Source organism: Pinus tabuliformis, chromosome X, assembly GCF_031772625.1.
Source record: "Pinus tabuliformis cultivar Carrire ecotype Pingquan chromosome X, CPIR1, whole genome shotgun sequence".
NCBI classification, from domain to species: domain Eukaryota; kingdom Viridiplantae; phylum Streptophyta; class Pinopsida; order Pinales; family Pinaceae; genus Pinus; species Pinus tabuliformis.
In genome coordinates, this window is record NC_142308.1 from 832,669,058 (window position 1) to 832,694,749 (window position 25,692).

Below are 25,692 nucleotides of genomic sequence, written 5' to 3' on the forward strand. Positions count from 1 at the left end.
CATCTCTTCCCCATCTCTGCTTAACTATTAGATTTGGAAATATTGATCTTGTCATGCAATAACAGTCACATACATTTCAACTATCTATATTCACATCCTCTTAAAAATAATCACATGAAACATATCTTCCCCATCCTCTGGTTGGCGATTAGCTTTGGAAATAAGTTAACGATTTGGTTTGGAAATAATGCTCACGTTGTGCAATAAGTCACATGGAGGGAGCGATCATATCACTCATCATTGCTCCTTCAAAAAGTTCATTTCTTGGTATTACATAATTCGAAAAACATCTGTTAGGGTTCAGCGTTTTATGAAGGTCTGATGGTTGTAGGTTCAAAACCTTGGAGGCATCTATTCTCTTATGGTTGGCAATATCTGTCTTCCTAAAGCAGTTGTCCTCCTTTCGATATATTCAAAACCTGGTGAGTCCATTCCCAACTTTTAGTTCATATTTAAAAGCACGAGACTACCATTCTGGTACAGATTAAGGTTTTCTTTATCCGGTAAAATCTTTCCCATTCTCACTTCTAGACATGAAGCCATAAATAAATATCAAAGCTCACTTTTGTACATTCCATTTAGAGCTCAAACTGGCACTCCCCACTATGATCCATAGGGCCTGAGACCTCTTCTCTCCAATAAAATCCTCAAGTTCGTTGAAGGCATTACCAGCGTCTCCCCGAAAGAGCAAAAGAAAATTGGTCCCTACCTGAGGGATAAGTTGAGGGTGCCCCGCATTGAGATAATGTCAGTAGAGGCTTCCGTAGAAATCCCTCAGGTGCATCTGGCCTTTGGTGATCTAAAAACCAAGGAAAAGAAGCCCGAAAAGACCACATTCGATATCAAGTTGGAGAAGTTTGATAACATGGTGAGTTCCGAGACATGTTAAATTATTGGCAGTAGCTCTGATTGTTTTCGGAGATTCAACGGTAGATTTCATTACTACCCTAGTTGGTTTTCCCTTCTCTGGTGGATATTCTTGCCAACCTAGTGGGATTTTATTTTTGTTGTTATTTTTGAATATCTGAAGAGAATTTTGGCACAGAGATTATTGGAATCATAATCCGATTTTACAAGTCTAGTATTCCTTCCTCAATGAAGCACGAGTTTCACTGTTTCCCAAGCCATAAATCAGTCAAGTTTGTGGGTCAACTTCCTTGAGTTTTGTAGAGGCAGAGATTAGGAATGAAGGGGCTTACATTCCTTGCTTTGATACAGACCGTGGGTTGTTATTACTTGTTGGAGGATTCCTAAGGGTGATCGAGCTTAATCCCTTGCCAATACCAAGGTTGTGGTAATTTTTTCTTGCAAATGGACATATTTTGGGCATAAATGAAATGTCCCTCTCTGCCCTATGTAAGTTTAGGGACACCCTCGGTGCTGAGTATTATATAGACACCAATGCCATGAATTTATCGATTTTTGGGCCATCTAAAGCTACAAACTATTCACCACGAGATACATCTGCAATCTTCAAATCCTTCATAGTGAAAGTAAACTTAGGCCACAACTCCTTCTTACTCTTCCTTAAAGTCCTTGTCACACCATGCAAATTTGTCTATAAGGTTGTCTCCAAAATAAACAAAATGACTAGTATGTATTTCGACAATTTATGGGGAGTAGTAGATACCCTATATATCTTGATATAGCATCTTTCTTCTTTCACATACCAAATGTTGAGCAAAATAATTTCCATTAGATTACTAACATAAAATATCAACCTGAGGGTCCGTGGACTTACGAGGCATACTTGCACTGTATGTGCTAGAGATTAATTTCAATTTCGAAAGATGAATCTAATCTAGAAAAGCATAAATAGGGTAGAAAATAAATACAAAGACTAAGGTCTAATGCCATTCCATAATATCCCAATGTTACTCAATCATGTAAAAGGTGAAACATTTCATATGAGAAAGTAGTCAGGTCTATTAGATATTCATTAAACCAAAATCAAATCTATCAAAGCAAAGTAAAAGAAACTAAAATTTAATGCCTTTCTCTAACATCCCAATGTTAATCAATCGTGGAAAAGGTGAACCTTTTATATGAGCAAGTAGTCAGGTCTATTAGATATTCATTAAACCAAAATCAAATCTATTAAAGAAAAGTAAAAGCAACTAAAGTTTAATGCCTTTCTCTAACATCCCAATGTTACTCAATCGTGGAAAAGGTGAACCTTTCATATGAGCAAGTAGTTAGGTCTATTAGATATTCATTAAGCCAAAATCAAATCTATTAAAGCAAAGTAAAAGAAACTAAAGTTTAATGTCTTTCTCTAGCATCCCAATGTTACTCAATCGTGGAAAAGTTGAACCTTTCATATGAGCAAGTAGTCAGGCCTATTAGATATTCATTAAACCAAAATCAAACCTAGAAAGCATTCATAAATCTAAGCTATGAAAGCAATAAATATTAATATATGAAAGAAATATAATCTCACAATCATTAGATGACCATTCCAATGGCGTATGAGGATGGAAAGTGAAGAAGCTCCATATGCAAGAAAAGCTAAATCTTCAAATCTCCAAGTATAAGCTCCAAATTCTCTATTAAAAACATGAGCATTTCTCCAACTTTACAAACCAGTTTTTAGAGGAGAGGCTCCCCTATTTATACAAGTATATAAGTAACTACCATATTTAATGAACATCCACTAAAATCTCATATAGTTACAACCAAATAGCTCATAATGAGACACATATCCCCTAAGTGTCTCATAGAGTTCTAATCCAAATAAGAAATGATGAGACACCTCATAGAGTTACAATCCAAATAGGACACATATCCTTCGTTGACATTTATCCAAATCTCCTTTGAAAGGAATTCGAATTTGAGCATTGGAGGCCACATAAGAGTGCCTTGGAAGCTTCCAAATGATCTACACATGTCATGAAACTCAAGATACATGAAACCATGTTAATTTCCTAGTTTTAAATCATAAATTTTCTTTAAACACATAAAAATAAATAACTTTAGTAAATAAGGATCCTAACCCATATATTTATGAAAATGGTGGCTAATGAAAGGTTATATGGTTATGGAGTTGAGACATGTGAGTGAAATGGTGGTGATAAAGGTAAAAGTGGATGTCATTTTGAAGACATTTTGGAGGCCCAACATACTTCCCAACTAGAGTAATTGCATGTCCTCATGCAAATATTGCATTAATTCCTTTGATTTGCTCGCAACGTCTTTGCTTTTGAATGAGCTTGGCTTATATCATATGTCCTTAAACTTTTCATTTGACAATTTTATTTATTTTTGCAAAGTATTCCTTGTCATACATTGAATTGCAACATGTTTGGTTGGTTCTTGTGTTTCAACCAAATTCCAATTGGTATTGGTTCTTGTGCTGCAATACCTTGTTTTTTTTTGTTGCAACAAGATTCATTGAACATATTTAAGAATGCATCTTTAAAATCAGCCATATAGTGTGCTCATAATTTAGGCATTATTTGCAAATCATATAACTTTTTGAACCATAATGCAATCATAATTGATTAGGACAAGTATGTTAGGATGAAATGAAAATGTGTGATGGTGTATGATATATGAATATGAAATGATGTCCCTTTCCCCTAACTAAAGATATGACAATGTGAAAGAGGAAGTGAGGAATTTTCCAAAGTTACAATTTTAGTATTTTAAGGAATTGCATGACTAAAAATTAGAAAACGACATACCTTCACTTATTTTCAATGTGCATGAGTTATGGAAATTCAAGAGTGTGGTTGCTTCTGGATCATGGAATGAAATGTATAATTCATCTACTTCTTGGTTGGATAAATGGTGGATGAGGTTGTGAAGTGGATTCTTTATTTCTGCTGCTAAATCTGTTGTATCTGCTGCAAAATGCTGAAATGATATATTCTTCAATCACTATAAAAACGATGGTACAACTCTAGTCATGTGAATAAATGTGTTGGTGTCGAGCATGAAGAGAGGTCATTGGATTACCGACCATTGATGAATGTCATTAACCAATGCGAGGCAAACTCGCCATTAATGTCAACGAGTGCCAAGGTACCTAAGTACATCTTGCGAAGGGTGAATAAATGAGCCGATGTCAATCCACTTGCAAGATCCAACGATCAAGGGACATTGATGTATTCCCATTGTTGTTGGCGAGAGAGACTGTCATTAAGGCATACAAGCCTCAAGGTACTAATGAGGACTCTAGCCTTGGACCTAGATAATGTGACGATGTCGATAAGCCAAGGCTTGTTAGAAGAAAAGCCTTAAGGAATCCTCCATCATCTAATGTGAACATGAAACAATGATTTTGAAGGACTATGAATGGAAAATTTTACAGTGGATCAAGGTTTATTTAATAGAAAGGAAAATGACAAGTGAATGGAAAGTAAAAGAACAAATCAGCATGTAAGCGAGCTGAATGTCTTTATGAAAACGGGTTATGAGTTAGTGAAAGAATGGCAAGAAGATGAGAATTTTATTGACTAACTAAGTGAAATGCAATGCGACTACAAAGGAAATGAGATGAAGGCTTTATTGACTGAAGGAGTATGGAGCAATGGAAACACTGGCATCTGAAAGGCTTGCAAATGCTGGATATGATATGCATTAGCATGTGCTCATGCATTGATGCTTCATCTCTATTGCTGCTCTGATCATTTTCTTGTGAAATAAATGTGGTCTTTGAGAGACACTATTTGCTTATGGTCATCTATTCTCCCTCCTAGAACCTGAAAAAACTAGTACTTATTCTCCAATGGACTGTAAGGTTATCAAAATAGAGAGGTGAACAATATCTCTATTAATGACATTTACATGAAAAAAATAAGAATCGGTACTATTAAACAAGTTCATGAAAGAAAACCAAAAGAGTTTATACCTATGTCGAAAGTAGTGCCTCAAGTTACCTATTGTTTCTTTTCAGCAATTTCTTCATTCTTTACTATTTCAAGATCTGATATTATCTTCCTCATTTTGTATATATCGTCGATATCTTTCCAATGACACTTGAATCATCAAATTCCGATGTCATATGTGAAAGTTAGATTGTTTTGAATTTCTTATGAAACAGTGAAAATTGTCATCTAAAATGTGGCATGGAAACATGATGCTACAGTAAAAGATGATGTAAGCAGATGAAATGGCATGTTGATCATGAATTTCTGGTTAGAATGCATTGTTTGACAAATAAATCATTGAGTTAAATGCATAGCTGCAAAATCGTTGATTAGCTATAGAATTGTTGTGCAGCTGTAGAATGTGCACAGTTTCTGTAGCTAAAATCTTGTTGATCTTCTTTGGTTGTGCCATGGCATAAGATTTTTCACTTTTTGATGTCATTGGCTTCTGTATCTATAAGGCTTATGATCATATAAAAATACTTTATGAAAAAAAATGCATGTCCACAAGATTCGATCCTACCATCTATAGGATTCTTGTTAAGGCATTGTGGGTATCCACAATCCTGTAGATGAAGCACCCTATCAATTTTATTTTTTATTTTTTCGACCTTGTATCAGAAAACAACTTTTCGATTTGCTACAAATATTAACATTTTTTTCTTTTGTTTGTTTTTTTTTTTCCAAAACTATTTTCCTCGTGGAAAAAATATTTAAAATATTTACAATTAAAACTATATATAAAAGATGATGTTATAAAACAACATGAAAAAGAAAAAATATTTACAAAACCGTTTGTAATAATGACACCCCCATGAAAAAAAATTGAATTATAAAAATCAAACAGCGTGTGAGGTTTTTCTTTGAGGTTTGCTTGCAGCAACGTCAATGGAGGAAGAAATGGCCAGCATTGATGCAATTGCCACGTGATTGAGTAGACGAGAGTGGCGGATCTACCTCCTCTGGTGGTTTATGAAATTGATATCAGCTCCAGTGGTGGCTTCTGCACTAAAGAGAGGAGGAAATTAGTGATAAATGCATGCACATTTTGAACACCCGTGGCTTTAGTGAGATCTACTAACTGCGTAGTGGGTATGAATTAAATTGGATTCTTAGATCATGTGCCATGTGGATTGAATGCCATAGCAGAGTTTGTTTTTAATTTGGATTCTTCCCTCTTCAGAGTGTATTAATTAGAAATCATTTTTCCTCACGCAATCAGCAAAATAGGATCTCGAAGAATCTCATATTTCTCTCAAACGGTTGCGAAATTGAGAAAACTGTTTCCAGGTTATTTAATTCGACCTATTCTGAGAAACACCCATGTCTCATTTTTTCAAAATATATTCTGGTTTTCTCGAAATCTGTGTTTGAAAAATGACATTTTTTAAAGTTCTGCCTTTTCTGGAAAAATGTTTCTACTAAGCCTTTTTTTAGAACGACTACTACATCTGGAGATTTGGCATGAAATGAATAATCAGTAGTAGCTAGCAAAGGCACCCCCCAATATTTATTATATGGATCATGGTTTTTTATTAAAGGTCAGGGTTTTATCTCCTATTGTCATCAACAATATGATTCGTTGCAGACATTTACTGAACCATCACCGACCAGGAGGAGCGATTCTCCTGATAAACACTTAGCTAGACTCCAGGAAGGCTCTTTCATTTCGGCAATCCAGAAGGTTGCGTGGCCTAACCGTGGGTTTTGTGGTTGGGCCATTCTCTGTGTATATGCACAAGGCCAAGCCAAAGGCAGACCTCATGCATATGTATGGGCCTTTTTAGTTTTATTTTTTTTGGGATTTTTTTTAATTAAAAATAATTTATTAATAAAGAAAAATAGTTGGGTTTTGTTTTTTTATATTTTTGTTTTTAAAAATTTAAAATATATATACATATATAATTTTCAAAAGAAACACTTTTATTGATTTTTATATATATTTTTGTTTCATTTTAAAATCTATATCTATATCTATATATATATATATATATATATATATATATATATATATATATATATATATATATATATATATATATATATATATATATATATATATATATATATATATATATCTGAATTTTTAAAGAAATAATTTATTGAAAAATAAAGAAATTTCAAAACAATTTTTTTTTTTACTTTATTTTTTTATTTTAAAGTTTATTGAAAAATCAAATCAAATGAGGAAAATAGAATTTAGCTGCAGAATTGCATTCTGTAGCTATTTTTTTTTAGATTTTATGATATACTAACAAAACAAAAATTTTCTTTCTCTGATCCTCTAGGTCACACGAAGCGCAAGAGGAGAGCATACTCAAGATTTTTATTTTGTTAGCATTCTCAAGATTTTTTCAGTCGATTCTTCACAAAACATCACATGAAAATAATCGATTTCCCACCTCAAGCTGTCATTCATCCTTTTTAGTTTGTGCTCCTTATTTACAATTTCTTTTATTGAAATTTTTCCTGCCAAGGGTCAGAAAATGGGTGGCCATCACAAAACATTAAATTTATCTTAAAAATTTCAAAAACTTATTTTTATTGGTTAGTCCTATTCTACTAAAAAACATGAACATTCCCTTAAGTGTAAGAGAATTTCCAATGCATCCATTTTTGCAACAAGATCATGAGTAAACTCATATCCAAGTTGGTCAATTCTTGGATATGATCATGAAAAATTGTTGTTGCAAATGGATCTCTATTTTTGTTTTTGATTATTTTTGAGTGAATGAATGGGGGTGGATGTTCTATGTTTTCTATATGCAAATGCAAAGAAACTTAAATGAAAATTTGAAATCAAATGTTGATCCCTATGTATGCCTCCTTGACAATGGCGCCAAAATGTTGAGCAAAATAATTTCCATTAGATTACTAACATAAATTATCAACCCGTGGGTCCGTGGACTTGTGAGGCATACTTGCACTATATGTGCTAGAGATTAATTTCAATTTCGAAAGATAAATCTAATCTAGGAAAGCGTAAATGGGGTAGAAAACAAATACAATGACTAAGGTATAATGCCATTCCCTAATATCCCAATGTTACTCAATCGTGGAAAAGGTGAAACATTTCATATGAGCAAGTAGTCAGGTCTATTAGATATTCATTAAACCAAAATCAAATCTATCAAGCAAAGTAAAAGCAACTAAAGTTTAATGTCTTTCTCTAACATCCCAATGTTACTCAATCGTGGAAAAGATGAACCTTTCATATGAGCAAGTAGTCAGGTCTATTAGATATTCATTAAACCAAAATCAAATCTATCAAAGAAAAGTAAAAGCAACTAAAGTTTAATGCCTTTCTCTAACATCCCAATGTTACTCAATCATGGAAAAGGTGAACCTTTCATATGAGCAAGTAGTCAGGTCTATTAGATATTCATTAAACCAAAATCAAATCTATTAAAGAAAATTAAAAGCAACTAAAGTTTAATGCCTTTCTATAACATCCCAATGTTACTCAATTATGGAAAAGGTGAACCTTTCATATGAGCATGTAGTCAGGTCTATTAGATACTCATTAAACCAAAATCAAACCTAGAAAGCATTCATAAATCTAAGCTATGAAAGCATTAAATATTAATCTATGAAAGCAATACAATCTCACAATCATTAGATGGCCATTCCAATGGTGTATGAGGATGGGAAGTGAAGAAGCTCCATATGCAAGAAAAACTAAATCTTCAAATCTCCAAGTATAAGCTCCAAATTCCCTATTAAAAGCATGAGCATTTCTCCAAATTTACAAACCAGTTTTTAGAGGAGAGGCTCCCCTATTTATACAAGTACATAAGTAACTACACTATTTAATGAACATCCACTAAAATCTCATATAGTTACAAGCAAATAGCTCATAATGAGACACATATCCCCTAACTGTCTCATCGAGTTCTAATCCAAATAAGAAATGATGAGACACCTCATAGAGTTACAATCCAAATAGGACACATATCCTTCTTTGACCTTTATCCAAATCTCCTTTGAATGGAATTCGAATTTGAGCATTGAAGGCCACATAAGGGTGCTTGGAAGCTTCCAAATGACCTACACATGTTATGAAACTCAAGCCACATATATAGATACATGAAACCATGTTAATTTCCTAGTTTATAATCATAAATTCACTTTAAACACATAAAATAAATAACTTTGGTAAATAAGGATCCTAACCGATATATTTATGAAAATGGTGGCTAATGAAAGGTTATATGGTTATGGAGTTGTGACATATGAGTGAAATGGTGGCGATAAAGGTGAAAGTGGATGTGAATGTCATTTTGAAAACATTTTGGAGGCCCAACACCAATCCTTGATCGATTTCATTACTTTAATATCAAATCAACTAAAAATGATGGGAATTCTTCATCATAAATACTTTCACATAGGAGAGCTAAAACATAGATATAGATGGAAAAATACTCTCACAAATATTTGGATTTCCACAAACTTTGGTAATCTACATGCATTGGCCCAAACGTAGGTTCCTAGTTTGGTTTGAAGCCTAAAAAACTAACTTCACAAGCACATATGCAAAACATGAGATATGATGTCATGTAGAAACAGGTTGTTTCACCCTTCCCAGGTGCCTTGTCTTTCTGTATATTGCCAGCAAGGTTGCTCATAAATAAATCTGCCTAGTTGACCACAATTTTCGCGTTTGAGGACCTCATACATAATTGATATCGAACTCACCCATATGTATTGAGTGTTTGGAAATTCATGCATCCAGTTCATGAGCACCGCCAAGTCCCTCACCTCCTCTTACAAGATTTTCACTAGATATACTCTAATGGTGGTTCTTTTTAAAGGTTTGGATGGGATCCACCATTGGCTAACAACCTGATGTACATAATTTTCTTCCACAAATCTATATGCCCAAGCAAGCTCTGCTCACATAGATTGTGGGCATCAGTCATTTCTCAATAGAAAAGAAAACAAAATGGAGATCAATAATAAAACAATGCTTTCTCTTTCCAATGAATAAATATCTACCTACTCTTTACTGAATTCACCCATCCACTATTGCACATAATACTTTTATCTCTGCATTGGCCTTGGACTTTCGGTGGTAGTAACAATGACCAAATGAAATTGAAATCCCAGGTGGGCTTCCTGGACATCAAGAATTGTGAACTAGCTCTAAGGATGACATCACTCTAGTGACTAATCCGGCTCTTGGATAGATATTAATTACAAAAAAAAACCATGACATGGAGCCAACCCCCTTCGAAGTGTCGAACGCATGCATTGAGAGATGAAAGATGGGTCCGAATGCAGGAGATCAACCGGTTACCTGTTACTCTATACTGAAGTAGTGTTAAGAATTTTGGGTGCACTTAGACAATTTGTGGGCAAGATTTATATGTCATATTAGCCTCAAGGGAAGGGCCACAAGTTTCCCATTTGTTGGATTACAAATCCATTAACTGTGGACCACCAAAGTCCTAGCACCCTATGGGAATAACACATACAATATTTCCTTTCTAAAGTTTATGAAGTATTGTTGGTCACATCCCTTGTTCAACTGCCACTCTGGAAGCACACTGTGAGATAGAGGTCACAGGTTCCTTTATTTTCTTATGTCTTTGTGTATTTAGTTGGTTAATGTGAAAGAAGCTCCTCTATTTTATTTCTCTGTGATGTACCAACTATATACATATGTAAATTTCTGAACTTTCATAAATCTATTTGAGCACTTGGAGTACTTTATTTTGGTATGCACGTTGGTTTTTATGCACATTTAATTGGGTGAAATTTGTAAAGGTGAACCTACAGCTACACGTGGCTAATTTTTTGCTATAACACATCACTAAACCTCACACACACTCAGAAACCTATTGAAAATTTAAGGCTTTTCCAGAAAGGAACATTACAGTGGTATCAGAGCCTTGGTCTTGGCCAGCTGTGGGCCTAAAGACAAGTGAACTAGAGTTAGAATTCAAGGTACCATGGGAGAGAAGGAGGGGCTAGTAGTTGTTGCTAAAGAAATACCAAGGCAACAAAGGACAACACATGAATTGTTTGAGCAATTATCTACAAATTTCTTGAGGGTGACAGAGGTCATGGAGGCATGGGCATCATCAAGATGGCAAGGAAAAAAGGAAAGTATATACAAGTCTGAAGATGATGATATAAGCAGAACTAAAGACTTAGTGGTGTATACCAAGGCAAGCATAGAGGAAGACTTGAAGACTACCAAAAATCAAGGAGCCTTGGAAATTGCATCTGAAGGGAGCTAGAAGAAAAGTGATGAATCAAATAAAGGATATGGAGAAGGATATGAAGATCACTTTTCCAGAAAGCATCCTTAGGGCATCAATGAAAATTATTATTTGATAGGTAACAGAGGACCAGAGAAGTCCAAACCTAGCCAGGAAGATTATGGTGACACTCGTCATTCTATAAATAATGTTGGTGATAATATCAATAATAAATATTCTACCACTATCAAGGAACAACATGCTAAGTTGTCCATCAAACGACTTGGAGTCTTGTTAGAACACATTGGACGTGAATGAAAGATATTTGAGAGGGATAATCTAGCTATCTCTAATACCCTTAAAGAAAATATTATGGATCCAATCTAGAGTAGCGGGACCTTGGGTTTATTACCATGTGTGATTACTTTACAAGGAAGAAGCATTAAATTTACCCAAAGTTCAAACAAGGATAAAATTATGAAGGAGACTCTTTGAAACTCTTGTAAAATGGCAGGTATTGAATTGGCGGATATGTATCATCATCGAGATAGCAACAAAAATACTTCCACTTAGTTACCCAACAATATAGTTATAGCCTTTGATCAAGGTAAGGGGACAATACACCAGAAATGGTGAAGTTCCTTTGGGAATGACCTAATTGAGAAAATGGTCCATTGGCATACTTTCAGTGAAGAAGCTACAGAACCATATCCTCCACTATTTGTTAAGGAAATTTTCAAGCCATAGGGTATTAAGACTTTAAATCTAGAAACATCGTTAAAGGAAGGTGTTCCATTACCTTTTTCCCCTTCTTAAATGAATATGATTATCTGTCAACCAGTAGTCCATCTCCTTTTGAGGCTTTGCAGATTTTGAAATGCAAACCTCGAAAAACCTTGAAGGAATTAGGTGTGACGACTTCAGTAATACAACCAGGTGCATTTATTTTATATTACCTTCCTAAATGTGCACTAATTTCTGATATGACATTTACGCTTAAGAAGATTATTGGCGCTATTGGAAAGGTCAAAGAATCAAATTCTAGTGGAGCTAAATTCTTGTTACATAACCTATATGTATCAGCTTTTGCGGGTGGGTTCCATTCAATCTCTTTATGGTCTGCCCCACTTGATTGAGTCATTCAATAAGAACTTACAATCTATACCCTTGGAGAGTTAGTTGCATATTTACATAGAATGAAGCTAGATGATGATCTTTCTTAATATAGAGTTATTTCTCCCTACAAAATCTTCAAGGCTCTATTTGTAGAATGCCTTTTGAGGCATTGGGCTTGCCACCCTTTGAGAAGTACTCGAGAAATTAATGCTATAGAAGACCTCATGGCTTGTCCAGAAATTATTGTTAAGGGATTTTGGGGTTCATCGAATAATCATCTGGTACCCTTGATGGGGAACAGGAAATTTGATAAAGTTTACAATATTAACAAAAGGCTACAAGATGAGATTGAAGGACCTCCAAAATTGCGCTTGTTGTGGGAAGCTTCAATGGTGCAAAATATAAGTAAGGCTAATACAATACTCAATCGATTGGAACTTATAATGAAAAGACATTTCTCTTTCAATATGTAACCTCAAAATGTTGTATTTTCCTCCCATTGTATAGTCATCTTGTTGAGTTCACATATTATAGAGACACCATGGTCCACACAGTTGTACATGATTTGAAACTTTCTATATATAGAGGTGATGAAAGTGTCAACAAGTTTATCACAAACCACTCAATCTTATCATACTCAGATTTGGTGAAATGCCTGAAGGATAAAAGCTTAAAAGTAGATGTTCTTATTGTTTGTGCAGTACAGGTTGATGATGTTTCTGAGATTACAACAACATTATTCTACCACTATCAAGGAACAACAAGCTGAGTTGTCCATCAGACGACTTGGAGCCTTGTTAGAACACATTAGACCTGAAAGGAAGATGTTTGAGAGGGATAATCTAGCTATCCCTAGTACTCTTAAAGAAAATATTACTAATCCAACCCAGAGTAGCAAACCTTGGGTTTATTGCCATGTGTGATTACTTTACAAGGAAGAAACATGAAATTTTCCCAAAGTTCAAACAAGGATCAAATTATGAAGGAGACTCTTTTCAACTCTTGTAAAATGGCAGGTATTGAATTGGGGGATATGTATCATCATCGAGATAACAACAAAAATACCTCCACTTAGTTACCCAACAATATAATTTTAGTTTTTTATCGAGGTAAGAGGTGTAGAATTCCTGTAGAAACTATGATAGATCAAGAATTCTATTTAAATTAAACACAATTAATTTGCTGATATTCAAGAGAGGAGAGAAAGAATTTTCTCCATAAAATAAATGTATTAAATTAATGAATAATATGAATACATGAGAAACCAAACCTCTAATCCCAAAGGGAGGTGGTTATATAGAAATTACCAAATCTAGAAAACTAGGAAAAAACTAGTAAAAAACTAGAAAAGGTTAAGAAAAGATAAAGGGAGGCCTAAAATAGCAAAAATGACTCAATACAACCTATGAAAACTATAAGCCACGAGGAAAGCATGAGGAGGGGTGCATTTCCCAAGGAAGGAAACTTTAAAACATGCTAAAATGTCTGGGGGACCAAATCCCTTGATTTAAGGGGGAATCTTCATGTGGGGTGCCAATCCTCAAATAACTCAAGTGGATGAGGTGTGGTTAGGTGTGAACATGAACATAGATGTCTAAATGGTTTATGAAAGTGGTTGGACCAATATTTCGATAATATTAAGCCTTTAAAGGAAAAAAACAAGGAAAAGTTGGTCCACCAAGCTAGTTTACCAAAAACCAAGTGTGAACATGATTTTTAGTGCATGTGGCTAAGTCAAGGATACTTAGGCTAAAAAATAAATGTAGATGTTAGGATTATATTCCAACATCCCCCCTTCATCCTAACTCACTTATCTAAACTAAGTCCCAGCCAAGATTCCATATTAGGTACTCTGGTACAATAAATAAAAGATCCTCATAAAATGAAGAAAGAGGGAAAACCTTGTGGGAAAACCCCACCCAAAAGAGGAAAAGAGGGCTAAGTGGCTAGAAGGGCCTACTTAGCTGTCTCAACCACTACAAGCATAGCTCTTAGTTTTGAAAATTTCTTTTTAGTGAAAGACTTGGTGAAGATGTCTGAAACCTACTGCTCAGTGGGGCAGTACTGCAGTGATATGACTTGGTCACGGATCAGCTCACAGATGTAATGCATGTGAATCTCAATGTGCTTGGTCTTGTGCCTCTGAACTGGATCAATTAATAGCTAAATGGACCCCTAATTGTCACAAAATATGACAGTTGGAAGTGGATACTGAATACCAAACTCAGAGAGAATCCCCTGCAACCAAACAACCTGTGTAGCTACATTCACTGCACCTCTATACTCTGCCTCGGCTGTAGATAAAGAAATCGTGGATTTCTTCTTGCTAGACCATAAAAAATGCCCTGAAAAAAAGAAAAAAATATAACCAGAGGTGGACTTGTGGTCTGTACAATCGCCAGCCCAATCAGAATCTGTGTACCCAATCAATGAAAGTGGGCAATCTGTAGCATAAAAGATACCAAAACTGGAAGTACCTTTCACATATCTAAGGAATCTCTTTGCAGCTTTCCAATGAAGCTCATGGGTCTCATGCATATATTTGGAACAAAATCCTACTGCAAAATATATATCAGGTCGGCTATGAGTAAGATACAACAAACTCCCAACCAATTTTCGATACAGTGTACTTTCCACCAAAGGCGTAGTACCCACATCCTCAAATCTGATCCCCGAAAGAAAGGGAGATGTGTTGTCTTGCATTCTTTCATTTGAAAGCAGACAAGTAGATATGATGCATACTTAGACTGTTCCATCTTGATCCCTGAAGTAGACTGAGAAACTTCAAGATCAAGAAAGTAGTGCAATAGCCCCAAATATGTCATGGAAAATCGATCGTGCAATGTTGATTTTTCCGAATTAATAGCTAAGGTAAGGTTCCTTGTCATCAGTAAATCATCTACATAAAGTACTATCAGAAAAATAGAATCATCATGTTGTAGAAAATAAACATTTAGATCATATTTGCATTGAATGAATCCAATGGAAAGCAAGAAAGAATCCATCTTTGCATACCAGGCTCTGGGAGCCTGTTTTAGGCCATACAAAGATTTCTTTAATTTGCAAACGAGGGAAGAGTTCTGAATGTATCCCTGTGGCTACTCCATATATATCTCCTCCTTGAGATCTCCATGAAGAAATTCACTCTTCACATCCATGTGATGAACTTCCCATCTGCGAGAAGCAGCAATGGCTAAAACTAGTCGAATGGAGTCCATTTTTGCAACAGGTGCAAATGTCTATGTGTAGTCTATGCCATGTACCTGTGAGTATCCTTTTATAACATGTCAAGATTTGTACTTGCTGATATCACCATATGTAGCAATCCTTTTTCAATAGATCCATCGGCATCGAACAAGCTTTCTTTCTTCTGGAAGTGGAATCAAGTCCCATGTGTTGTTTTCCATGAGAGCAGAGTACTCTTCATCCATGGCAGCCTCCCAAAGTGGGTTTCCAGCAGCCTCAAAGTGTGACTGTGGATCTGAACCAAGTGGCGTATATTAATTTATGGGAAGTAATGGTTCAGTGGCAGACAGGGCTTGAGGAGCCCCAAAAAACTATGATCTAGTCCTTCTCGCATCCGCAGGATCACTGACTAGTTCACCTACATCTTGCACGGTTCTCTCTGCCCAAGTTGGCAGCTGAGTTGGAGCAGCCATGAACTGCTCCTCATTCTCTGAATCAAACCCAAGAGGCTTCTCTGATGGCTTCTTTGAAGTTCTCGAATAAGTTTCAGACTCCTCCTCATCAGTGGCAACAAGCGGTTCCTTGGTAGGGTCTGCTGAAAAATCATGTAGTGATTCTTCTTCAAACTTCACACTTCGAGCTACAAGGAACTTTTCAGTGCAATAGTCCAGCAATCTATATCCTTTGACACTATCAGGATATCCAACAAAGATACATTCAACACTTTGAGGCTCCAAAACCTTCCTCTTATCTGTCGAAATGTGAGCCCATGCTCGTGAAGCAAAAATGTGAAAGTGCGACACTTTCGGTTTCTTACCGATCCAACATTGAAATGGAGTGGTGCCTTTGAGTTCTTTGTGAGGAATTTGGTTCTGAATGTATGCTACACAATTAAGAGGTTCATCCCATAGCTTAGGAGCTAATGATTTGGACTATAGCATACAATTGGCCATCTGTTTTAACGACCGATTTTTCCTCTCCACGACACCATTCTGTTATGGTGTATATGGAACTGTGTGTTGTAGCTATATACCTGCATCAATACAATTTTGTTGCACATATTTTTTGACACACTCCCCCCCATTATCAGTACGAAGTATTTTAATCTTACACCCAGACTCATTCTCAGCAAGTGCTTTAAATTCTATAAGGAATTCAAATATTTCTGATTTTAATTTCAGAAAAAATACCCAAGTAAAGCGAGAGAAATCATCTATGAACGTGAGTACATATCGAGCCTTACTAATTAAAGGTTGTGGGAATGGGCCCATGATGTCACTGTGAATCATCCCAAGAGGTGAAGAAGCTCTCTATGCCTTCCCTTTGTCAAAATTTTGTTCCAGATGCTTGCCAAGAATGCATCCTTGACATACACTGCTTATGAATTTAATAGCGGGCAATCCTTCTACCATGTTTTCCTTGTCGAGTTGATGAAAGTGCTTATAGTTTAGATGGCCAAACCTTTCATGCCATAACCTACTGATATCATTAGATTGTGATAGAAATATAGTTCTAATAGATTTAGGAACAAAGTTGGAGAAGAATTACAAATGAGAAACGTGATCTGCAATTCCATGTGCAAGATGTCAGCCCATGGAAATGTCGCTAATCACTATGGAGTCCGTAGTGAACTCCAACTTCCTTCCACAGCTGGAACAAGTGATCTGATATATCGAGAGAAGATTTTCAAGCAACGAGGGAACATGAAGCACATTTGTGAAGCACCCCACTTCAAGGTCTACAATTCCTTCTCCGTACACCTTTGCGGGTGTGGCATCTCCCAAATAAATTGGGTATCTGGTGCTTTCCTCGATGGAGGAAAATTCATCTTTTGATGCATCCATATGGTTCGATGCACCTGAATCAAGGATCCAATCTGATGGAGTAGATGTGATAACCATTAAAGCATGACCATCTCGTGCTCTCCCTCTCCCATCTCTTGTTCTATTATCATCCTTCTTCGTTGCATTCTCAAGCATGGTGAGATTGTGCTGCTGCAATTGCTTAGCCATCTCATCGATTCTTTTCCTCATGCAATTGTCTTTGGGATGAAAACCTTTGGAATAGTAGCTACAAAGTGTTCTTTCCTTCTTCTTCTTACCCTTAGGCAAAGAAGATCTCTCTGAAGATTGTACGGGTCTCTCCTTCTTCAATTCATTAAATTTACCCTTCCCTTTTTGCTTGTCTCTTACACTGCTCTTTGGAGCATCAGTAGCCGCAAGTGCTTGGTTCTTTGAACACTTTATGGAACCCATTTGGACTAACTTAGCTTACTCTTGATTCAATTCTGAAATGAAGTCATTCAATGGAGGCATTTTCCATTTTTCCTGAGTCAATTTATATGCTTGAAAAGATAATACAAATACGGAATATTCAGGGCCTAATTTCGAGAGAATCAAAAGGATGAGTTTATCTTCCTCTTTCTTGACTCCACATGCATCAAGTTCAACGAGGAGGTATTTAAACTTGGTGAAGTATTATTTTAGGTTGTTGAACTGAGTTGCATTGAAGGATATGAGTTCATTCTCCAGTTGATGCACTCTCATTTCATCCTCCTTGTCGAATAGTCCTTCCAATGTGGTCCAGACCGCATCAGAAGTAGTGGCTCCGCTGACATGAAAGAGGAGTTATCTAGAAATTGATAGGCATATCAGCCCAATTGATTCATCCAATTTATTGAAATACTTGATCTTCTCCACCGCAAAAGTTGGTTCAGTCTCTGTTCCCATTGTTACCCTATAAAGCCCTTTGCTTTGGAGGAGCATAGTAATCTCTATCTTCCATTCAAAGTAATTGAAAGGATTTAGAACGAGTTTTGTGGGCTGAGAGATATTATCCATTGCTACTTGCTGCACCTCCTGATGATCTATACATACAAATAAAACCATGTACAATCCACTATATTTGAACTAGCTCTGATACCATGTAGAATTCCTGCAGAAACTTCGATAGATCTAGAATTCTAGTTAAATTAAACACAAGTAATTTGTTGATATTCAAGAGAGGAGAGAAAGAATTTTCTCCATAAAATCAATGTATTAAATTAATTAACAATATTAATACATGAGCAACCAAACCTCTAATCCCAAAGGGAGGTGGTTATATAGAAATTGTTGAATCTAGAAAACTAGGAAAAAACTAGTAGAAAACTAGAAAATGCTAAGAAAAGCTAAAGGTAGGCCTAAAATAGCAACAATGACTCAAGAAAACCTATGCCAACTATCAGCCACGATGAAAGCATGAGGAGGTGTGCATTTTCCAAGGAAGGAAACTTTAAAACATGCTAAAATGGTCGGGGTGACCAAATCCCTTGATTTAAGGGGGAATCTTCATGTGGGGCACCAATCCTCAAATAACTCAAGTGGATGAGGTGCGGTTAGGTGTGAACATGCACTTAGATGTCTAAATGGTTTAGGAAAGTTGTTGGACCAATATTTCTATAATATTAAGCCTTTAAAGGCAAAAAATAAGGAAAAGTTGGTCCACCGAGCTAGTTTACCAAAAACCAAGTGTGAACATGATTTTTAGTGCATGTGTCTAACTCAAGGATACTTAGGCTCAAAAATAAATGCAGATGTTAGAATTATATTCCAACAGGAGGAGAATACACTAGAAATGGTGCAGTTCCTTCGAGAATGGCCTAATTGAGAAATTGGGCCATTAGCATACTTTCAATGAAGAAGTTGCATAACCATATCCTCCACTCTTTATTAAGGAAATTTGCAGGCCATAGGGTATTAAGACTTTAAATCTGGAAACATAGTTAAAGGAAGGTATACCTAGTACCTTTTGTCCCTTCTTAAATGAATATGATTATCAGTCAACCAACAATCTGTTTCCTTTTGAGGATTTGTAAATCTTGAAATGAACACCTCAAAAAACCCTAAAGGAATTAGGTGTGACAAATTCAGTAAGACAGCCAGGTGAATTTATTTTAGATTGCCTTCCTAAAAGTGCACTAATTTCTGTTATGAAATTTATGCTAAAGAAGATTATTAGTGCTATTGGAAAGTTCAAAAAATCAAATTCCAGTGGAGATAAATTCTTGTTACATAATCTATATGTATCAACATTTTTGGGTAGGTTGCATTCAATCTCTTCAAGGTCTACCCCACTCGATGGAGTCCTTCATGAAGAAATTACAATATATACCCTTAGAGAGTTAGTTGCACATTTGCATAGAATGAAGCCAGATGATGATCTTTCTTACTATATAGTTATTTCTCCCTACAAAATCTGCAAGGCTCTATTTGTAGAACACCTTTTGAGGCATTAGACTAGCCACCCTTTGAGAAGTACTCAAGAAATTAATGCTATAGAAGAACTGTTGGCTTCTCCAGAAATTGATGTTAATAGATTTTGGGGCTCATCAAATAATCATGTGGTACCCTTGATTGGGAACAAGAAATTTGATCAAATTTACAATGTTACCAAAAGGCTACAAGATGAGATTGAAGGACATCCAAAATTGCGATTGTTGTGGGAAGCTTCAAGGGTGCAAAATATAAGTAAGGCTAATATAATACTCAATCAATTGGAACTTATAATGAAAAGTCATTTCTCTTTCAATATGGAATCTCATAATGTTGTACTTTCCTTCCCATTGTATAGTGAGGTTGTTGAATTTTCTTATTATAGAGACACCATGGTCCATACAGTTGTACATGCTTTGACACTTGCTATATATAGAGGCGACGAAAGTGTCAACAAGTTTATCACAAGCCACACAATGTTATCATACTCAGATGTGGTGAAATGCCTCAAGGAGAAAAGCTTAAACTAGATGTTCCCTCTATTCGTGCAGTACAAGTTGATGATGTTTCTGAGATTGCAACAACATCATTTTCTATAGTTGAAGAAATTAGAGATGACCTTTATTACTAGAGTGACATAATGTGTTCCAGTATTTTTGATTCGAGCAAATTGATGACACATAATTTTCTTCATTTATTGGTTTTGCAAGATTTGCTACCATCCCTTAATTTATCTCTTCCCAAGTTGAGCACTATTACATTGTTGTATATAACGTCTCGTCTTTTACAAGTGGTCAATAACAAAGAGTTGGTGAATAATATATATACTAATTTTTTGTGCCCACAAACATTGGCCACTACAACCTTCAACCCTCAGTGCAATGGTCATTTATTTGTTGGAGACTTTCTAAAGGAGAGAACAAAGGTAGTTGCAGGATCTGGAATTTCTATGGTCAACACTAATATTCAAATTAAAGAGCAACGAAGTCAGGGAAATGTTGTTGGACCTTTGGAAACACAATTTATAAATATTAAACTTCTGGATACAAATAGAAAGACAAGTTCAAGTGGATTGCTATCCTTTGTTTTTTGTGGGAACAAAAAATTGGTGTTGGCATCTCCGAGCTTGTTGGTTGTCCAATTGTAGAGTGAAGAGCTAGATAATTCATTGTTGGATGTACTAGGTATTCTTCCTCAAAGAGTGCAACATAAGCACTCACAAGGTGACCCTAGTAAGGAACTAGGATCTAGCGAGAGCATGCCAATGTGCCAGATTCTTGACACACTGATAAGGCTTCTCTGCTGGAGACCTTTGTGTACAGAAACAACATATCATGCAGCCTGGTCTTTTCAAAAACTACTTCCATACAACGAAACAAAATTTAATGTTCATAATTTTAATGTTGCTTATGAGAATGCTCATGATGATATTATGAAAGAAGTCAATAGTTCATGTTGTGATCCTATTCCAAATGTTATTTTAGAGGAATGGAAAGACTACAAGAAAGCCTTAGAGATACCCACACATTAGGAAGATTTCAAGTTCATTCTTCTACCTGATTCTTGGCCACATATTCCAGATGGTGATGATTCTTCTTACTTTATCAAAGGAAGGAAGTTGGTAGTAGAAATAAAAAATCAGCAAGGTAAAAATTTAATTGGCGAAGGCAAGAATGTTGATTTTGCGGCCCATTCCATGGAATATGGTTTTGTTAGTTTGGAGGGCATTGAGGACTCTAGCTAGAACTGCAATGTTAAATTCTGAAATTCATTATTGATGGACGCACATTGCTCTGCCTTAATGGGCATTCACTTTAAGTTTTCAACTATATATGGAACATTTTTTGCTATGTTTCAGGTAAGAAGGAGAAGGAATGTGAGCTAATTTTGAAGAGAACTTTGGATTATATTTTTCTCTCTGCAATTCATCGAAATACTAAAACATATATTATTTTGCAGGTAATCCATTGTTGATAAAAATGGTTGTAAGGTAGCCATTGGATTTATTATATTTCTAGCCAAATTAATCTCCTGTTTATCCATTTGACATAAAAGTTTACTGCAATTTCATTATACAAGTTATATCCAATGTCCATTGCTTATCTTACAGTCAAGTTATGAAATAAGCATCAACAGTCACCCAACATCCACTTGTTTTTAAACTAATCAACCAAAGTGTTATTCTCATGCTCAACATTCTTGTCATGCACAAACAAGTGTTATGTCATATCCTTGGTTGTTCCTTTTCCAATTACATTCATCTCAAAAGGTTGGGTTTGTGAAAAGCTTATTTTTTACTACAAGTTCATGTTGAATGTGCAAATTATATTTTCCTTTTACATTTAGAGTGGCCTCTTGCACAATAGCATGGAAATGTTGATTTGTTGTGGGACCTGTTCACCCTTTTGGAAGTTAGTTGGCCACTTTCTTTACATTATATAGTCAAAGAAATTTTATAGCTCTCATGCTGAGGTATGAACATTAAGCAACCTTCTTGCTACTAATATCTCGTCTAGGAAACAAGTTAAGAGATAGCTCTAAATTGTGCATAACAAGAGGTTGGTATCTTACATCAACTAAGCTAACTGCTTTATTAAGCCTGAGGCCCATCTTTTTGTCCTCTCCAAATGTTTTGATGTCTTTGATCAGTGGAGTAAGCTAACCCCTGTATCAGCTCCATTCCTGTAAACTAGAAGTTATGAGTGTTTTCTTCTTCTCAAAATGTGCATTGCTCAGTCCTGAGAGATAGAAGCTATTAGCCTATTATGAACCTTTGTCATATTCCTATATATATTTTTATTTTTATTTTTTTCAAACAAAAAGTGGTAAACTTTATTTATAAAAAGGATGAGGCTAAAGCGTCCAAAAGATAATACAAAAAGTAACCCATAGGTTGCACCAGTGTTCTTGAAACAGAGTGGCTGAGTAGACATAGAACCCATATAATCTCTTTAAAAAAACAGATACAAATTTCATATCCAGATTGGTACTCGAGAACTAAAAGGAGACTCTAAGTTTGCTTATTGACGCCTTCCTCGATCCGTGACTATGGGATGGATTGAAATTTTAATGTCATTAATCACCAAATCCCAAAAAATTTCAATGTAGCTTGATTTGCAAAGTGATCAGTGTGTTCATTGTTTTGTCTAAGAACATGTATCCATCGTATGGAATCAATTTTTTGCAAGGGATTTAATTTTAGCTAGGATGACATTGAACTTGTTATCTTTTGGAGAGTTCCCTTTGTGCATAAGCTTGATTATTAAACTGGAGTCTCCACTAACATTTAATTTTGATATTTTTCCAGTGGAAGACCTTGAAAATAGGCATAAGCCTCTACCTGATTGTTAGTCTTGCTTCCAAGGTTCCATGCATAACTGCATTCTAGAATTGCTCCATGGCTATAGAAAACCCCTCCCACACCTGTCGTCCTTGGGTCGTCTTCCTATTATTTCAAGATTTTTTAACATTGTCTATACAACATGTCTATTCAAATACTTAAACGAATTACTAGAATTTTGAGTTCATTCCTTTGTGGTCACCACTATCACCTCCTGTGCATTGGATTTTCAAGTTGCAACTTTGTGCCTAGAGTATTGATCTATGACCTAAGCTTAGGATTTTTGTAAGGAATTGTTACTAGTTGTTTTGTTGTTTGCCTTTCTTGACTGCCTAAGCATGGAGTAATACAGCTAGTGCTTTTGCTCTCAAGTACATTTATACTTCACCACTTGCTCTTGATTCTCAAATATGCACTTTTTTATTCTATATTTTGCAGGTTGTCAATGATGATGGAGTTGTATCTTTATTTGCTACTATTTCATTATCATTTTTTATAAGTTTTTTCAATTATGATTTGATGCAGCAAGATGAAGGTTTCTTTTAGTTTAGTTATTGTCTGTGTTATATTTGCATCAGGGATTAATTTCTTCATTGAGTCACAAATCAAACTAAATATTTGAAAAATAAGAATTCCTTGACAAATTGAATTTAGTTGCTAGCACATGCTATCAATGCAGCATGCACTGCTTTGGTGGATGTTGGAATTCCTTTGAGAAACATTATTGGTACTGTTCATTATTTTCTAAACCTTAAGTTGAGCTATGGTTAAAGGTGTTGTTTTGCCTCTGATGTCCACTCTCTTAAAAAAATTAAGTTGTTTTTAATTAGCTGCAATTTGTTGCGGTGTGAGAGACAATGGAGAAGTTATTCTTGATCCGACAAAGGGGAAGGTGCAAGTAAGAATTGATATCTTTTATTCAAGATTATAGATCAATGGAATTTTTGGTGTTTTAACTTTTAACTACGTGCTTATCTGATCGAATGACTATGTTCCATTGAACTTGGTTTGTATCATTCTTCTGCTTTGCATTGTGTGACTGTTTGTAGTGGTAACACCTGACAAGGATTTAGAGTAATGGTGATGGTTTATAAATGGTACATGAGTTCAATTATTGTTAGTATCTTTTGAGGAGAGAAGGATTAGATATGATACTCAAGCATATAAATTTAACATTTCAAATATTTCCATGCCCAAACATTAGAATGTAGTTTTTTTTTTCAATTTTTTTCAAGAGGTTGGTTGATCTTCACTTTTCTTTGATATCAGAAATTTTTGGCACATGTAAATCTAGCTTTTCCAAGTCGTCCTCTTACTGTGCTTCCCTTGGGACCTCCCACTATTGACAATGAGCCTTTGGAACATGGAATAATCTCATTCATCCCTTGTGGGGCAATGTTGAGTGTTTTGAGAGATTTCTAGGCTATTATTTTCCTAGATAACTAGAATTTTATTTGCTTATGGTTCATTGTTGGGTTCTATGATGAGTTTGGGGGGCTCCAAAATTCATATTTACTCAACATGTTTTGTAGTTGATAATTACCTTGCTTGTTTGGAGCGTGGTCATGCTGCTTGTTCAAAAATTTCAAAGTTTGTAAGATCAAGTATTGAACAGGGCCAGGTTAGTTACTATTCCTTCTGCATCACAGTAACCATTGCCTACTTGTAGAACACCTTTTGAGGGATTAGGCTCACCACCCTTTAAGAAGTACTGGAGAAATTAATTTTATAGAAGAACTGTTGGCTTGTCTAGAAATTGATGTTAAGGGATTTTGGGGCTCATCAAATAATCATCTGGTACCCTTGATGGGGAACAAGAAATTTGATCAAATGTACAATGTTATCAAAAGGCTACAAGATGAGATTGAGGGACCTCCAAAATTGCGCTTGTTGTGGGAAGGTTCAAGGGTGAAAAATATAAGTAAGGCTAATACAATACTCAATTGATTGGAACTTATAATGAAAAGGAATTTCTCTTTCAATATGGAATCTCAGAATGTTGTACTTTCCTTCCCATTGTATAGTGAGGTTGTTGAATTCACTTATTATAGAGACACCATGGGCCATACAGTTGTACGTGCTTTCCCACTTGCTATATATAGAGGTGATGAAAGTGTCAACAAGTTTATCACAAGCCAAACAATGTTATCATAGTCATATTTGGTGAAATGCCTCAAGGAGAAAAGCTTAAAATTAGATGTTCCTGTTGTTTATGCAGTACAGGTTGATGATGTTTCTGAGATTACAACAACATCATTTTCTATAGTTGAAGAAATCAGAGATGGACTTTATTACTGTAGTGACATAATTTGTGCCAGTATTTCTGATTTGAGCAGTCTGATCATACATAATTTTCTTCATTTATTGGTTTTGCAATATTTGCTACCATCCCTTAATTTATCTTTTCCTAAGATGAGCACTCTTACATCGTTGTATATAACATCTCGTCTTTTACAATTGATCAATAACAAAGAGGTGGTGAATAGTATTGCTACTGCTTTTCTGTGCCCACAAACATTGGCCACTACAACCTTCAACCCTTAGTGCAATTATCATTTATTTGATGGAGACTTGCTAAATGAGAGCACAAAGGTAGTTGCAAGATCTAGAATTTCTATGGTCAACACTAGTATTCGAATTGAAGAGTAGGAAAGTTAGGGAAATGTTGTTGGGCCTTTGGAAAAACAATTTATGAATATTACACTTCTGGATACAAATAGAAA

The 25,692-nt window shown here is 35.5% G+C and overlaps 1 protein-coding gene across 1 annotated transcript in view; it reads left to right on the forward strand.

The window, feature by feature from the left end:
- LOC149142338 (exosome complex exonuclease RRP46 homolog) overlaps positions 1-24,916 on the forward strand; it is a 68,332-nt gene extending 43,416 nt beyond the window's left edge. The window contains exons 2-8 of the mRNA XM_089451456.1: positions 21,488-21,588; positions 23,408-23,428; positions 23,624-23,696; positions 23,800-23,867; positions 24,239-24,371; positions 24,502-24,590; positions 24,737-24,916. Of these exons, the coding sequence (XP_089307582.1) occupies positions 21,488-21,588; positions 23,408-23,428; positions 23,624-23,696; positions 23,800-23,867; positions 24,239-24,371; positions 24,502-24,590; positions 24,737-24,916 (665 nt within the window). The remainder of the gene's footprint in view (positions 1-21,487; positions 21,589-23,407; positions 23,429-23,623; positions 23,697-23,799; positions 23,868-24,238; positions 24,372-24,501; positions 24,591-24,736) is intronic.
- Positions 24,917-25,692: the final 776 nt, after the last annotated feature.